This window comes from Aulonocara stuartgranti, assembly GCF_965226115.1.
Source record: "Aulonocara stuartgranti genome assembly, chromosome: 8".
NCBI classification, from domain to species: Eukaryota; Metazoa; Chordata; class Actinopteri; order Cichliformes; family Cichlidae; genus Aulonocara; species Aulonocara stuartgranti.
The window spans coordinates 30,247,320-30,264,655 of NC_138959.1; the positions used below are offsets into that span (position 1 = coordinate 30,247,320).

At 41.2% G+C, this 17,336-nt stretch overlaps 2 protein-coding genes across 2 annotated transcripts in view; one reads left to right on the forward strand and one right to left on the reverse strand.

Annotated features, from left to right (window-relative positions):
* Positions 1 to 8,386, forward strand: part of LOC309713603 (caveolae-associated protein 1-like) — a 34,673-nt gene extending 26,287 nt beyond the window's left edge. The window contains exon 2 of the mRNA XM_082545380.1: positions 5,441 to 8,386. Coding sequence (XP_082401506.1) covers positions 5,441 to 6,319 — 879 coding nt within the window. The 3' untranslated portion in view covers positions 6,320 to 8,386. The remainder of the gene's footprint in view (positions 1 to 5,440) is intronic.
* LOC309713046 (uncharacterized protein) overlaps positions 1 to 17,336 on the reverse strand; it is a gene marked incomplete at its 3' end in the record, with an annotated part of 462,222 nt that overhangs the window by 11,740 nt on the left and 433,146 nt on the right. The window lies entirely within an intron of this gene.

Genomic DNA, 17,336 nt, shown 5'->3' on the forward strand with positions numbered 1-17,336 from the left:
GAGGATGAGATGTTCAAGAAAAGAGATCAACTTATACAGAACCAGCACCTGTGACCTATCAGTCCTCAGGAAAATAGCAACTCAGATAGCAGGAGGATCAGTTTATACAGACTGTCTCCATACAAGCAGACACCTTCCCACCACACCTCAGACGATTTGCACTGACATGGCAACAGTGAATGACTTTAAGCAGATTGAAGCTACTAGGAGTGAAATAATGTGAAGTGGCAACATGAAGTCGGGGGAGCCGAGATAAACCAAGCCAAGCGACTGGAGCAGCCAACGAGCCCGAACACTGTTGACCTGTTGGTGAATATGTTAGATACATTTACAGTTTTTTACAGACGCTAGGACACATTTCTCAATACTTAGGTCACGTTTGCAAAACTCCTCACACAGTGAGCACAACAGAAGTCTATGTGGGCTAAACTGAGGACCAGTTATCATTGTTTTGGCACAAAATGCATTCAATGACTACATCTCTCAAATTTCATGAATTATCTTCTCACTCAGACACAACAACTGCCAAAAATCTTTGTACGTACAGGACATTTTGCATGTGCTTACATACTGTTTTCAAAACTGTTAAACTTATGGCCAAAACAATAACACAATGCAAAACTGAATAAGACAGCAAAATCCAACAGCAATATTTTATTGAAACATATTTCCAATCTAAAAATGCAGTTTAACCAGCCACAGCTGATTCTCATTGTAGATGAACATCTACACAGGTGTTACTCCTTCAATTTCATTACAAAAGGAGACAACTGCTGAATAGGTTTTTTTGTGATGTAAACATGGACCCAGCCAGAAATGGAGTAGAATAGCATTACTATTGTATGTGTATCAGTGGATGGTGTGTATACAAATTCTTGTATAAGACTCATAAGACTTTGTTGTTACACTTTCTCTTACCGTACATTACTAAATCTCCATTTGCACTATTTGCCTAATTGCACTACTCTGCCTGGTTTACACTCAATGTCACTTACCCATTATATTGTATATTGTATAGCTTTCTGTTATATGTAAAATTTTATTTATTTAAATTTTTACTTTTTAATTATTTTACTTGCATTTTTAATCACTTTTATATTTAAATATATTTAAATGTTCATTTGCTATTTATCTAGGGATTGAGAGTAACGCAATTTCTATTCTCTGTATGTCCTGTACATGTGGCAGAATCGACAAATAAAGTTGACTTTGACTTTTGACTTTGACTTTCTATTTTGGGATTACTTAGTGCAAAAAAATAAAAATACATAAACAAATATTAACGAATTCTGCATGATGTCTGATTCATTCCAGTAACATATATTGAAATTATAAACAGAGATGTGTCCTTGTTTTACACAAGAAAACACTGTGTAATGCTACATGTTGTTAGTGTTTTTTAGGTCATTGTTTTGTGGGTGACAAAGTGTGTTTGTCGGCTGTCAACCTTTGCTAGTGTTCTGGAAGAATGAGTTTATTTGAGACCTGAATGAAGTGTTTTGGTAGTTGTAGTGCATTTTGAATGTGGAATGAACTGCTTTGCCAAGCTGACAGTCAGTTAGGAGGATTGTGTGAAGAGTTTTGCAAAAGTGACCTAAGTATTGAGACATGTGTCCTAGCGGCTGTAAAAAACTGTAGTGCAGACACACACACACACACACACACACACACACACACACACAAGCCTCTTAGTGAGGACATTCATTGACATAATGTTTTCGGTAGCTTCTTACCCTAACCTAACCATAACCTAATTGTAATCCTGACACAAGTATAGTAGAATGCAGATTTTGGTCCTCACAAAGATAGCTAGACAGGAACACACACTCACACACACACACTCACACTCACACACACACTCACACTCTCACACACACTCACACACACACACACACACACACTCACACACACACACACACACACACACACACTCACACTCTCACACACACTCACACACACACACACACACACACTCACACACACACACACACACACTCACACACACACACACACACACACACACACACACTGAGAGGTTGCCAATCCTTACGTACCTCATTGGTCTATTTTCCGTGACTCTGAGTGTGCTTTCCTGTCTTTGGCACAGCATCCTCACGGAGAACAATGTCCCATTAAATTAGTAGAGTCAGGAAGTCAACACACCAAGGTGACTGCCTGAACTTCCTCCTGCGCTCTTTCCATGTACTTTAGACACACACACACACACACACACACACGCACGCACGCACACACACACACGCACGCACGCACGCACACACACACACACACACACACACACACACACACACACACACACACACACACACACACACACACACATCTTTACCAAACTGATAGACTGACTTTGGGCTCCTTAAAGACAAGACAATCATTGACATCTCATTTTAAGCAGAACACTAACACTAAGTTATTGCCACAACTATTTTTATATTCTCTATAGTCCATCCATGCATCCACTTTCTTGTACTCATCTAAAACTAAACTGAGTCTGTGATTCTCTGTGGTCTAAGACAACATGCAGCATCTCCATGAGAAGCCTTTCAGTGATCATGTGACAGAAAACAAAGCAACCAATGAGCAAAGAAGTCGCTTCAGTCTCCAGATCCTCCAAAACTCTGTTTTCCAGTTTTCTGAACTATTTATTTTGGATAACAGAAATATTTTTATAGAATAAAAAACTGGTGTGTGAACCGTCCATCACAAAAAAGTATTTAAGTCAACATTATAATCTTATTGAAGTAGCTCAATAGTGCACAGGTTGTATATTCAAATATATTTAAGGTACAATTTTTAATGACACTTTCTCAGGGAAGCACAGTGGCACAGTGGGACTGTTGCTCCACAACAAGAGGGTCCTGAGTTCAATTCCACCATCAGGCCGGGGTCTGATGGGGTCTTTCTGTGTGGAGTTTGCATGTTCTCCCCGTGAGTTCCCTCCGGGTACTCCAGCTTCCTCCCACAGTCCAAAGACATGCAGTTTGGGGGGGATTAATCCAAATTGCCCATAGGTGGGAGTGAATGGGTGTCTGTCCCTGTGTGTAACAGACTGGCGACCTGTCCAGGGTGTACCCCGCCTCTCGCCCTATGACAGCTGGGATAGGCTCCCGCGACCCTGAGAAGGATAGGCAGAAGCGAAAGGATGGATTTTCAAATCATATACGAGATTTCATTGGCTTATAATTATTGATTTATTGATGTGTATATCTCTTCCATGTTGATAATTGTCATTACTTGTATATCGCTCTGTGCAGTTAGATCTATAATGAATTTGCAGAACAAAAAAAATCTTTAGAAGAATTTGTTTGTAAAAATTAGTGCTGCTGTCCTGTGATGGCTCAGATGGTGTCCTAGCCAAAGCAAAATACCTTCTCTGCCGGCTGAAAGGATCCTGATGTTTATTTGTACGTCATTTCTTTAGAGGATTTAAAAATATTCTGATTCTGATAGATAAAATATGTAAAAATGTCATTACAAAGATATGTGGAATGACCCTTTTTTACTTAAGCACCTATTTGTACTGTTGATGTATGTGATGAATATGGGTGCAAACGGCAAAAGAAGCATGTTGGTTTGTATAAAACAAAAGCCCATCCTGGAATCTGGAATACCAAATCTACTGTTTACTGGGACATGCAAATTATTTCTGGAATAATAAATGGTGTGGTGTCATTGGAAGGAAGTGTACCTGGGAGTATTTTAAGTGTGGAGAGATCCAGGCTCGAGGTTTAACCTTTCTTAAGTGATTTTCAGCACCCACTGCATTGTCCTTGACTTCAATATAAGACACAATGAATTGTAACTAGGCAGGTATTTTCCAGCACCCCCGCCCGGCAGGAAAGCCAAAATCCTTCATCTAAGGTCAAGTTTACCCAAGATACTGCAGCACAATACCTCAATAAAACCACGAGAACAGAACACAATGGATGCAGACCCCCCCCTCCTCTACATGCTCACACTTAGCTCTCAGTGCTACCTTCCAGCTAAGACTTTGATGCTATCATCTTCCTGCGGACCAGATGGTTTTCCACGACTCTTAGAATCATCCCATGTGTGCAATTAGTCGTTTCATACGACAGCAGAAAAGCATCTCCACTTTCCTCACCTGACCATCCCCCATCCCTGCTAGTCCTTTGTCCCGGCCCCACCGAGTTCCTGTTTTGACAATAAAGGCAGTGTAAGGGGAGACAAACACACAATACATACAGCAAGTACTACATTCAGTACACAAGGTACATGTCTGGAGCCCAGTTGGATTCAAAGTTGCCGTGATGGAAAGAGGAAGACCCCCGCCCTCTCTTCCATCCCTGCATTTGCAGGCCAGAGTGCTGAATTTATGAGAAAAGAGAAAGATAGGCTCCCTTGGCTGGAATGTTATTGAGAAAGGGAAGATATGGTGGGTGGAAGATGGAACAGAGAGGGGAATGAATGACTATGGAGGCGAGCGTGAAGTGTTTCTATACAGGAATGCTTTACAGGGCGGGCCAGGGTCAGGCGAGGCAGGTCACACATACAAAATATTCCAAACAAGTAAAGTTCGGAAACTGCAAAGCTCACCAGATGCAGAGTGATAGGACCGCTATTCCAGAATGTCGCCTCCAGACAGTGTGCTAGAAGTCACGAGGTAATAAAAACCACAATGGTTCATCTCAGAAGCAAATGAGTGCAGAAATAAGAATCCCACTACCTCTCCTGCTGAGAGGTCCCGTCTCTGGAGGACGATGATACAGAGTTTCCAGGTTAACACGACATGACAGAGAATGAGAGCATGCAGCAGCCTGCAGAGACAAACATGGTTCAACCACAAAACTTTAAATGTCCCGGAGCACTCTCCTCCCCTCCGCATGTGTGTTAAGCACATCTTAATGATGTCAGCAGAAGGGTCAGAGTAGCTTTGTGCGCACACTGTAATTATGTTGTTTGCCCCTTTTGTCACAGCTGACATCCCACACAAACGTTTTCCTTTCATTCCTCTGAGACAGCTTCATGTCTTTACTCAGAATCGTCTCTGTTTATGATGGCCTCTAATGGCTGCACTGTGTGGAAAACCTGAAGTGAGTCACACGGCTCGGCTTGGTTAGCCTGTGAGTACTTGCACACATCGACAGAAAGAGGAACAATGCACAAACACACATAAAGCACTTCATGATAGCAGAGACATACCACTCCTTTTACCAATACTCCTATCCTAAAGCTAAAATTTGAATTGTGACTTCACCACATTAATCAGTCTTTTAATCCTGTATGAATCTGGATGCACCAACCAGCAGAACCACAACGCTGCTCTGGACTGTGATATGTAACAAGACACACTATCAGCCTTAAAATGTGATAATATGTCAGTAATGTGTTTAGCTACAGTACGTTAACAAAACCTCTATCAGAAGAAATAATGTCATGATTTATGCTCTTTTCTCCACAGGATGAAGTGAAAGTTCCCTCGAAACTCAACATTTCAAAATCCATGAAGGTTTCCGAGTCTGTGTCGGGAAGCAGAGGAGGCAGTCTGCTCGAGCTCAAAGAAGCTGTGGAAGAGCCCGGAGAAGAGGGAGAAGAAGGAGAAAAGGCAGACAAGCCTCACGTGGACCTCTCATCGGACGAAGAGGGTTTGGAGATCGAGGAGGCCATGGAGGAGACTCGTGCCGAACGCATCAAGCGCAGCAGCCTGCAGCGTGTACAAAACCTGAAAACTGTTTTCTCAAAGGAGAAGATGGATAAGACCAGAGCAAAGACCAAAGAGAACCTGGAGAAGACCAGACAAAAAACCAAGGAGAACCTTGAGAAGACCAAGCAGAAGACAAAGGAGAACCTGGAAAAGACAAGGCAAAGAACCAAGGAGAATTTAGAAAAGACCAAGCAGAAGACCAAGGAAAACCTGGAGAAGACCCGCCACAACATTGAGAAGAAGATGGGAAAACTCGGGACACGCATGAGCGTCAACCCTGAGCGCAAGCAGAAGATGAAGACATCCAGCGACAAGATGAAGAAAGCCTTCACACCAGACCATGTGGTTTATGCCCGGTCCAAGACCGCCGTGTACAAAGTGCCCCCCTTCACCTTCCACGTCAAAAAGATTCGCGAGGGTGCTGTTGAAGTGGTTCAAGGCACTGAGATGGTCGAGGTGTCACAGGATCCCGAGCCCTTCAGTGAAGTGGACGCGGAGGCTGAGGAAGGAGGGGTGGAGGTGGAGATGGAAATGATGAATGGAGGTGGTGATGAGGAAGAGGCTGATGAGGATGAAGAGGAGGACAGCCACGATGCTTTGCAGGAGCACGAAGACAGAGACAGAGATAGCGATTAAAGATATAAAGCAGATGCTAACAAGATCATTGTTAGCATTAAGATTAAGATACCACAGAAAATTATGAGGCTAATTACAACCTGGGTATCATTATTATTATTATTATTTTGATTTTGGCCATGATTCCTGCCAATTAAGACAACATTGTGTTCACAAAAATGCTTTCTGGGAACATGTAATTCTCAGATTATCCGACAGGTGGTGCCCAAGACAATAATTCAGCCTAAAAAAAGTGAGCATTCAAACAGATTGTAATCATTCTCTGCAGCAAAACAGAACAATTATAAACACAACCAAACTAAGTCAGAGCTTTTGCAGGAGGCCGATGATGTCTTTAACTGACCTTTGGCTCTGTTTGCATCTCACCTACATGTCTGCCTGCTTCAAAGCTCCACTGGCCCTGATTGTTCTGCACTCACAGTCAGAGTCAGTCTTTGTGTTAGGATTTTTAAAAGTAGCACCTGAGAACAGAGAGGAAACCCTGGAGCTATAACCATGAAGAGTGCTAACACATTTGGCTTTTCAGCTCTATAAGGTGATCATCTACAGAGGCCCCTCCCCCAAAAGGTCCTTTTTATGGACCACGTGCTAAAGGCTGCGCTGTTATTAAGACTACAACAAGTTATATTTTTTCCTTTATTTGATTACACATTATGGCTTAAGAATCACTATCCAAAGGAATATGTGACATTCCTCTCAGATTTCCAAAGGTGGAGATGATCATGAGCAAAGACCAGGATAAAGGGGAGAAGATGAAAGTTTGTTGTGAGCAGGGCTGAATTATTCTTAGAAAGTGTCCCTTTTTCCTTTGTCTGACTCACAGCTGGAGAAATGTTTGTTTAAAGGATGTCGGGCTGCAGATTCCCGACTGATAAATGATAAATTCACAGAGTAAATATTCACGCTTATCCAGAAATATCAAGTATCACACATGCTATGCTATTCCTTCCACCGTCTCTACTTACTAATGTTATAGTATTCTGCTTAATTTACTCTTTACTTAGAAGCACAATGATGTCTGTTACCAAGTTATTGTTGAGTATTTGTGTATTTGTATGTGATCACATTTTATATCAGGCTAATGTTCTTACTGCTGACAGACTGTAGTAGACTCGCTGTGTCTTTGTTGTTTTTACAGAACATTGTACGGCCATTTCTCCCAAAGAACAACCGTTATGAAAATGAAGGTAGTTAGGTCCATTACATTTCTTTGAGTGATCTTCTCCTGTGTTGAAAAAAGTCTTCTGTCATTTTTTATTGTTTTTTTTTTGTTCAAAAGACCGTCTGATATGAGTTGGGTAAAGAAGCTGCCACAAGGACCAACGCATCCTCAGCTTTTACAATCACTGTGTGCTCTCTGGAGCTTTTATGTGACTGCTGCAGACTGACACTGACCCCTAGTGTCTGGTCATTTCATCATATTTTCCTCTACACGTGTGTTCACCAATAAAACCAACAGCTCTTTTTAAAAGTCAAGAATTTATGTTGATTTGCATTTGAATGTTCTGCTCTGACTGCATCTCTGTAGCTCATTCATCATATATTTCTACAGGTGTTCTGTGGTAAGGGCAGGGGGCGTGGCCAGAAGCCAGAAGGCTACAAATACATGACAAATGATTCTAAGAGAGCTTCATGTAACTGTTCCCAAAGGTTTCTGCAGTGTTTGTCAAAGCTTAGTTCCCAGAGTCATCACCATTTGCTGTTCATCTTTGTATATAATGTGAATCACAGCCAGTGCGCTGCTGCCTGCGCTTCTTCCACATTTACATGTCAAACAATTGTGATGTTTGCACAGCTTGCAACAAATGACATTTATATGTAAGGACGGCTGAAATATTTTAGCATTGTCGATGTGCAGCTGAGACCTTTGGTGATTTGATGCTCAAACCACCAAAAGGGGGAAACAATGCCATGTCTGTGAGAGCAGTAACAACATGCAGCTGCACTGAAGCCTGTGCCAATGGAACAAATGTTCTTTACACTTAACCGTTTGCTTGCTTTTGTTTCCTTTGTAATGTTACTTTGCTTAACCACTAATGATTTCATTAAAATGCTATTTGGTTCACAGCTTCTTTGTCTTTATTGAACATTTTCTGCTGCTCTTGTATTTAAAAACGACTAAAACATTGATATTACAGAATTTGAAATGCAAAGGCATTTATTCATATATATTATATATATATTATATCCTGTGTGTGAAAACTTTGCACAATAAATTAGGACATTTGTTTGGTCAGTGACGTCTTTGTTGGGAGATGCTTCTTAGCCTGTTAATTTCCCCTTAAATGGCGCGTCACTGAAGGGAGAATGCATTCGTGAGTTGAGCAGCAGAGGTGAGGATGTCGGTTGTGCCTATGAAAAACTAACTTGCCAAATCTGCCAAAACAGAACATACATAAAAAGGCACATTTTTCTTTATACATGTACAATGACAATAAAGGTCTTTTCTATTCTGTTCTATTTTTCTGCTACTGGCTCTTGTTTGGTGTCGTTTATTGGATTGAAAGATTGAAGTCTGAGGATTTAACAGTTTATTCATTAAACAAACAGAAGCATGTAAAAGGAACCATCAACAGCTGCAACATACTCAAAAATAATCTGTTCTACTTCACTGAATGGGTTTTATTATGCCACCATATTTCCATCTAAAACATTAAAAAATTGTTATGTGAACATGACAAACGTTCACTGGTTACATTTTACAGAGTTCAGCTATTTAGCTCCAGTAAATCCAACAAGATTGATGTTAAATTAGCGCAATAAAATACTCCAGAGCAACATTTTACATAACATTTTCTTTCTTGTATCAAATTTTATGTACTTTGTGTAACAAGTAGTGTTATTGTTAAATGAACTTATAGACAGAAGATATTACAAATATCAACATTGTAGTTTCAATTAGATTCGTTTACTCAAATAACAAAATTGACCACCGATGAATGACGTCAGAGTTAACAGCATCCAACATTATTGTTAAAACTAGTTCTTCCCCTTTTATCTTTCAACCTGTTGGTCTTTTATACTAAACTTTCTTCAGCTGTTGTCTACATTCCACAGAATTACTTGAGCATCACTTTGTGCTGAGGATGTCTGACACTGTCACAGTTGTACAGACGAATACAGATGTTGGTAAAGCAAAACACACACAACAAAATCACAACAAAAGTCACCTCAAGGCGCTTCATAGATACAGAGAAAAACCCAACAATCATATGACCCCCTATGAGCAAGCACTTTGGCGACAGTGGGAAGGAAAAACTCCCTTTTAACAGGAAGAAACCTCGAACAGAACCAGGCTCAGGGAGGGGCGGGGCCATCTGCTGTGATTGGTTGGGGTGAGACAAGGAAGACAGGATAAAGACATGCTGTGGAAGAGAGACTATGGCTGTGTCCCAATTCAGGGTCTGCACGCTTGAAGTATGCATTTCAAGTGCGGGTACGTCACCGCCACGCGACGACGGCTGTCCCAATTCGAAGTGTACTTCAAATGCATACTCCAAATGCGCCGTCGATTTCTCCAAATATCAAACGTGGTCCGGTGCACACTTCGTGGTCCCATATATCCCACAATTCATAGCGCGGCGGTGGGTGTGGATAATTTTGCTGCAAAATACGGCAGAAGGGAGCGGCCGAAGAGGTTTTTTTTTTTTCCCCAAACTTTATTGAACTTATAAAGCGAACAGTCAGTCATTCCAGTTCGGTTTGTACAGTAGACATACAAGGGAAATAAGAGTAACAATATACAGTACAATGAAATAAGAAGGATAAATAAATAAAGGAGAAAAAAAGAAAAAAAGGGGGGGAATGTGACAGACTTCATAACAACTTTGTACTTGAAAGTGTCATGGTCCTGGGCCATGTTGGCCCAGTATTCTTAGTTTCTTGTATTTCGTTCCTTATTTAGGCCATGTTTCCTGAGTTGTCCTGTTTTGTTGTTCCCTAAGTGTTTTCCCTTCGTGACTCTTACCCCCTGTGTGCCCCTCTGTGTATTTATGAGCCCTCGTCTCTCTTTGTGTTTGTTCCATGTTTCCCCTGCCCATTATGTCTATGTTCTTCCTGTGCTCTCTCTCTCCCCTCCTGTCTGAACCCCCGTGTACTTCCTATTTTATTTTGTGATTCCCGCACCTGTATACGTCATGTTATGTTCACCCCGCCCTGTCTCGTTATGATTATCAGTGTCACCTGTGTTCCCCGTGTGCTCCCACTTCCCTCGTTAACCCTCTGTGTATTTATGTCTGCGTCTCCCTCAGTTCTGTGTCGCGTTCCCCCTCATGCTGCGTGGATTTCCCTGTGTCTCTCTGCGAGTGTTAGTTTATGGTTCCCAGTTTAAGTTTTGTATTTCCTGTGATCTGCCTTCCAGCATTAAAGCTGTGATTTTGGGTTTATCCCCTGAGTCCGTGAGTTTGCATTTTGGGTCCTCATCCTGCCTGCCACACAGCGAGCCATGACAGAAGAACGCGACCACGACATGGACCCAGCAGCTCACAACCCCTCCGCGGACCTCCGGGAAGATCTGATCTACACGGTGGAATATCACTGTCAGGAGTGGGCGACGCTGCCAGGAGGCGAATACCGGGAGACCGTAGCCGTTCGTCTACAGCGGATGGTGTCCGGACCAAGGTTATTATCGTTAACGAAAACTAACGAAATAACGAAAACTAGAAGTGAAAAAACATTTTCGTTAACTGAAATAAAAATAAAAAAAGGAAAACTAACTAAAACTGTAATGAGTGTTCACAAAACTAACTAAAATTAACTGAATTTATAGCAAAAATGTGTTTAGTTTCATTGATGTGTGCGTGTCATACAAGAGTCAAGGGTGAAAATGAAATTTAGTTTCCAGATTTTTTTCTTGCTGTCTCATTATGCCACACTGTAAAAAAATATTCCGTAGAAAAACAGAAAATGTCCTGGTAATTTTCTGCCAGTACATTTTCCGTTTTTTTACGGAGGTTTGACAGACCTTTCTGTAAATGATAAAACGGAAAATTCTGTAGATTTACAGTATACTCTCTGTACTATTTACGGAAATTTCCTTCAGCTATAAAACAGAAAATTCCGTTTATTCACAGTATATTTTCTGTATCATTAACTGATATTTTCCGTTAATAGAAAAATTGAAATTTCTGTTTATATTACTATTTCCAAGCACTTCTTTTCACTGTAACTCATTAAATATAGTTCTTTATATCCTTAAACGTACATTTCTATGCAATTACAACCTAGTACACCATGTACTCAAAAATTCATAAATTAAAACTTAAATTAATTTGTGCTTCGTACACAACAACATTGGTACAATTAATGTTAAATATTCTTTTATTCTCCTTAACTCAAACACTATACTTAAATATAATGACAGCATCCATCTTGTCATAAAACTACTAAACAGCTGATACATGAACAAAATAACTCACAAGCTTTCAAATTTGAGCATTTTTATTTCCTTGAAATCAGGTTGCCCTCATGTAAATGTGTTTATTTACATTCATTCAAGTGGCTACCAAGTGTTTTCTTCAAACAGGACACCTGACAAACAAAAAATGTCATATTTAACGACATGTTCACATTTAATAATATCCAGAGTACCTTTTAGTTAGAATCACTGCCTTGTGGTAGTTTTGCCTCAGCCAAATGGTTAAGGTGTGGTTTACATCCATCTCTGTCCACTTATGATACAGTATACACATGTAGTCAGTTATAGCCAAACACCTTTGATTACTGAATTGCATTCACTTCATTAATGAAGTGAATGCAATTCACATTTGTGTGAACATTTGTCTGAGATTAACTCTTTGGGCTCTTTACCTTACAATATAACATACTTGAGTCAAAATTTGTTGACTGTTTAAGTGGTGCCACATGAATACAACTGAACAGATCTAATGAAGATGTTCCTGAACTTTGGGTTTATTCGAACAGGACTGATGGATAACCACAGGACTTTTCCCCATATGATAACTACAACACATAATAAATTAAGACAGATTACTGTCCCAAACTTAAAGATAAAAGTGTATTTACGGGACTTGTTTTGTCAGTGAGGAGCAAAGTATAATTAGAAGTGCTTGTTCTGATGAAAAGTTAAACTGTAAACAGCAGCATAGTGAATAAGGATCTGTGTCCACGAATCCTCAGCAGTGACAACACTTAAACATCATAGTTCAAAATCCTTAATGCACACCTTTTTCTCCACGGTGTTCAAATTCTCTAAGCTGGTTAAGTAGAGGAAAAAGTCTGACATATTTCATGACCATTAAATGTTAGACAAGGCTCTGAAAACGAGGTTACAGTTACAAACAAAAACCTCTGCTTGTGCGCACAGACCCTAAATCACAACAAATAAGACAATAGTAAGACAAATTACTACAAAGTCTTGTTACCGCTCTTCATATAACAGTGTGACAAAGTCCTGAATGCAGCCTGCATGTTAGTACATCAAGGTCCATCTGAGCTTTAAGTAAAATACACTCAGCTTTTCCTTGGATTTTAAGAGTTGCTCAGTTCATACAGGAACTGCAGCAGTCGGAGTTAACGTGTCGCTGTGTTGCTCCTCCGTGTCAGCCATTGAGACTAGTCGCAATTTATTCTGAGGAAAAAAAGAGAAACAACAAGACATTTTTAAAAAGTTTGTATTTTTAAAAAATTTTTTTACCTAGAGCATAAACAACATAAACAAAAAAAGGATTAGGGCTGTGCGATATGACGATATATATCAGATTACGATATAAAAATGTCTATCGTTTCATATTATACACTATTCTTTGTTTTGTGGTGTTGCAAAATAAACTGTTTACGGCAATATTTTTTTCATGGTTTTGATGGTCACTGTAGTTGCTATATTATTTCTTAAAGTTCTCTCCTTCTCTTATACTTAAAATAACCACACTATGGACGGACAAGTGACTGTTTTTACGCGTACTTTCGTTACCAACAATGAGGATAAAACCATCGTGTGGCTCAGCCGTCCGCTTGTTTATTTTCCACATAAACCTTTCACAATAAAGCTCAAGTTTCTGTTGAGACTTTTCAAACTAAACTGAAATGATATACATTATTCTCAAACATAAAATTTCAGAATATGCATCAAACAAATGACCTCAAATAAAAACATCAAGTAACTATAAATGGCGCTTACAGTCACCACGCAGATGAAGGCACAGAGAATACCAGCATGGCCAGCAAGGATGAGGCAGAACCAGAAGGACCAGTCAAAAGAAATCGAGGACCTTATTGTTAAATGAGGGGCTACCTCTGTAGCATGGACATGGTTTGGTTATGAAAAGTCTGACACGCCCCAGAAAACTGTACTATGCAAATTATGCCACAAACTGGTCCCCACCACCACTCGAACACGACAAACCTCTTTAACCACCTACACAAGAATCACATGAAAGAGTTTCGAGAGAGTTTACGAATGAAAAGCAAAAAAGAGTCGTCAGGTGCTCAAAATAATCCTTAGACTCAAACGTTAGAACAGGCTTTTCCTTGCAGCACGCCGTCTAATAAATACTCAGAAAGAAAATGGCGGCCATTTAAACTCATGTCTAAAAATGTATAGTTTCATGCATCGGTCAAAACACTCGACTCCAGGTACACGACGCCCAACTGAAAACATTTCACATAAGTCGAGTTGCCCGAGAATCACAGAATTGACAGAAAATGCACTATTTTGTGATATATATCGTTATCAGGAGAGATACGTCTTATATTGGGATATGAGACTTTGGTCATATCACGCAGCCCTACAAAGGATTATAATTCACGTAGAGTTGCATACACATAACACCATTCTGTTGCAACAAAAGCAGTTTATAATTAAAGTAACATACATACCTTGAAAAACTAAATCAACCACAACATTAAACTCACCTTGTGTTTGTAGAGAAGGTGATCAGGGTTTTTCTTCATTTCCTGAGACCAGCTGCTCTGGATCATCACCAGCTTGTATCTTCATCTTTTTTTTCCACTCGGGGAAGTCTTTCCTTTTCTTGGCCATTGCTCTGCACTGGAAAACCAAAGTGTGTGATCAAAGGTGAAATAAGGGATATTTTTCCACTGCAGGACTTAAAGTGCTTCAAGTAGTGATAGCTGTTGATCCATTTCTCAAATAATCTGTAAGGATCTGGATTTTTAAGAAAGATACAAATATCTCTGCTTATATTTGGCTAAAAGCTTGATATAGACAAGGCATATAGAGCCCCTGCACACCAGCACTGCGCTTACATTATAGTTCAATCAAGAAATAGTTATTATTGATTTATTATTGAATTTTTTTAGTAATAATTTTTAGTATTTAATCACATTAGCACAGTGGGGTGACAAAAATATTCCACATACAAGAAATGCTGCTCAGCATTTCATAAATTACATTTTCAACAAATGTTGGAGTAAAAACACAGTTACAGGGAAAATGATGACCTTGCACATACATTTGCACACATCCAGAGATAAACTCACCCCAAACAATCCACATTCCAAGAAATCCAGACGTGCCTCTGATTGCACACACATGTGATTATGCGCAGAGGTCCACCCTACCAGCCAACCTCAGATCTCCACGCAGGCACACATGAATGCACATACATTTGCACACATCCAGAGATAAACTCACCCCAAACAATCCACATTCCAAGAAATCCAGACGTGCATCTGATTGCACACACATGTGATTATGCGCAGAGGTCCACCCTACCAGCCAACCTCAGATCTCCACGCAGGCACACATGAATGCACATACATTTGCACACATCCAGAGATAAACTCACCCCAAACAATCCACATTCCAAGAAATCCAGACGTGCCTCTGATTGCACACACATGTGATTATGCGCAGAGGTCCACCCTACCAGCCAACCTCAGATCTCCACGCAGGCACACATGAATGCACATACATTTGCACACATCCAGAGATAAACTCACCCCAAACAATCCACATTCCAAGAAATCCAGACGTGGCTCTGATTGCACACACATGTGATTATGCGCAGAGGTCCACCCTACCAGCCAACCTCAGATCTCCACGCAGGCACACATGAATGCACATACATTTGCACACATCCAGAGATAAACTCACCCCAAACAATCCACATTCCAAGAAATCCAGACGTGCCTCTGATTGCACACACATGTGATTATGCGCAGAGGTCCACCCTACCAGCCAACCTCAGATCTCCACGCAGGCACACATGAATGCACATACATTTGCACACATCCAGAGATAAACTCACCCCAAACAATCCACATTCCAAGAAATCCAGACGTGCCTCTGATTGCACACACATGTGATTATGCGCAGAGGTCCACCCTACCAGCCAACCTCAGATCTCCACGCAGGCACACATGAATGCACATACATTTGCACACATCCAGAGATAAACTCACCCCAAACAATCCACATTCCAAGAAATCCAGACGTGCCTCTGATTGCACACACATGTGATTATGCGCAGAGGTCCACCCTACCACCCAACCCCGGATCTCCACGCAGGCACACATGAATGCACATACATTTGCACACATCCAGAGATAAACTCACCCCAAACAATCCACATTCCAAGAAATCCAGACGTGGCTCTGATTGCACACACATGTGATTATGCGCAGAGGTCCACCCTACCAGCCAACCTCAGATCTCCACGCAGGCACACATGAATGCACATACATTTGCACACATCCAGAGATAAACTCACCCCAAACAATCCACATTCCAAGAAATCCAGACGTGGCTCTGATTGCACACACATGTGATTATGCGCAGAGGTCCACCCTACCAGCCAACCTCAGATCTCCACGCAGGCACACATGAATGCACATACATTTGCACACATCCAGAGATAAACTCACCCCAAACAATCCACATTCCAAGAAATCCAGACGTGGCTCTGATTGCACACACATGTGATTATGCGCAGAGGTCCACCCTACCAGCCAACCTCAGATCTCCACGCAGGCACACATGAATGCACATACATTTGCACACATCCAGAGATAAACTCACCCCAAACAATCCACATTCCAAGAAATCCAGACGTGCCTCTGATTGCACACACATGTGATTATGCGCAGAGGTCCACCCTACCAGCCAACCTCAGATCTCCACGCAGGCACACATGAATGCACATACATTTGCACATATCCAGAGATAAACTCACCCCAAACAATCCACATTCCAAGAAATCCAGACGTGCCTCTGATTGCACACACATGTGATTATGCGCAGAGGTCCACCCTACCAGCCAACCTCAGATCTCCACGCAGGCACACATGAATGCACATACATTTGCACACATCCAGAGATAAACTCACCCCAAACAATCCACATTCCAAGAAATCCAGACGTGCCTCTGATTGCACACACATGTGATTATGCGCAGAGGTCCACCCTACCAGCCAACCTCAGATCTCCACGCAGGCACACATGAATGCACATACATTTGCACACATCCAGAGATAAACTCACCCCAAACAATCCACATTCCAAGAAATCCAGACGTGGCTCTGATTACACACACATGTGATTATGCGCAGAGGTCCACCCTACCAGCCAACCTCAGATCTCCACGCAGGCACACATGAATGCACATACATTTGCACACATCCAGAGATAAACTCACCCCAAACAATCCACATTCCAAGAAATCCAGACTTGGCTCTGATTGCACACACATGTGATTATGCGCAGAGGTCCACCCTACCAGCCAACCTCAGATCTCCACGCAGGCACACATGAATGCACATACATTTGCACACATCCAGAGATAAACTCACCCCAAACAATCCACATTCCAAGAAATCCAGACGTGGCTCTGATTGCACACACATGTGATTATGCGCAGAGGTCCACCCTACCAGCCAACCTCAGATCTCCACGCAGGCACACATGAATGCACATACATTTGCACACATCCAGAGATAAACTCACCCCAAACAATCCACATTCCAAGAAATCCAGACGTGCCTCTGATTGCACACACATGTGATTATGCGCAGAGGTCCACCCTACCAGCCAACCTCA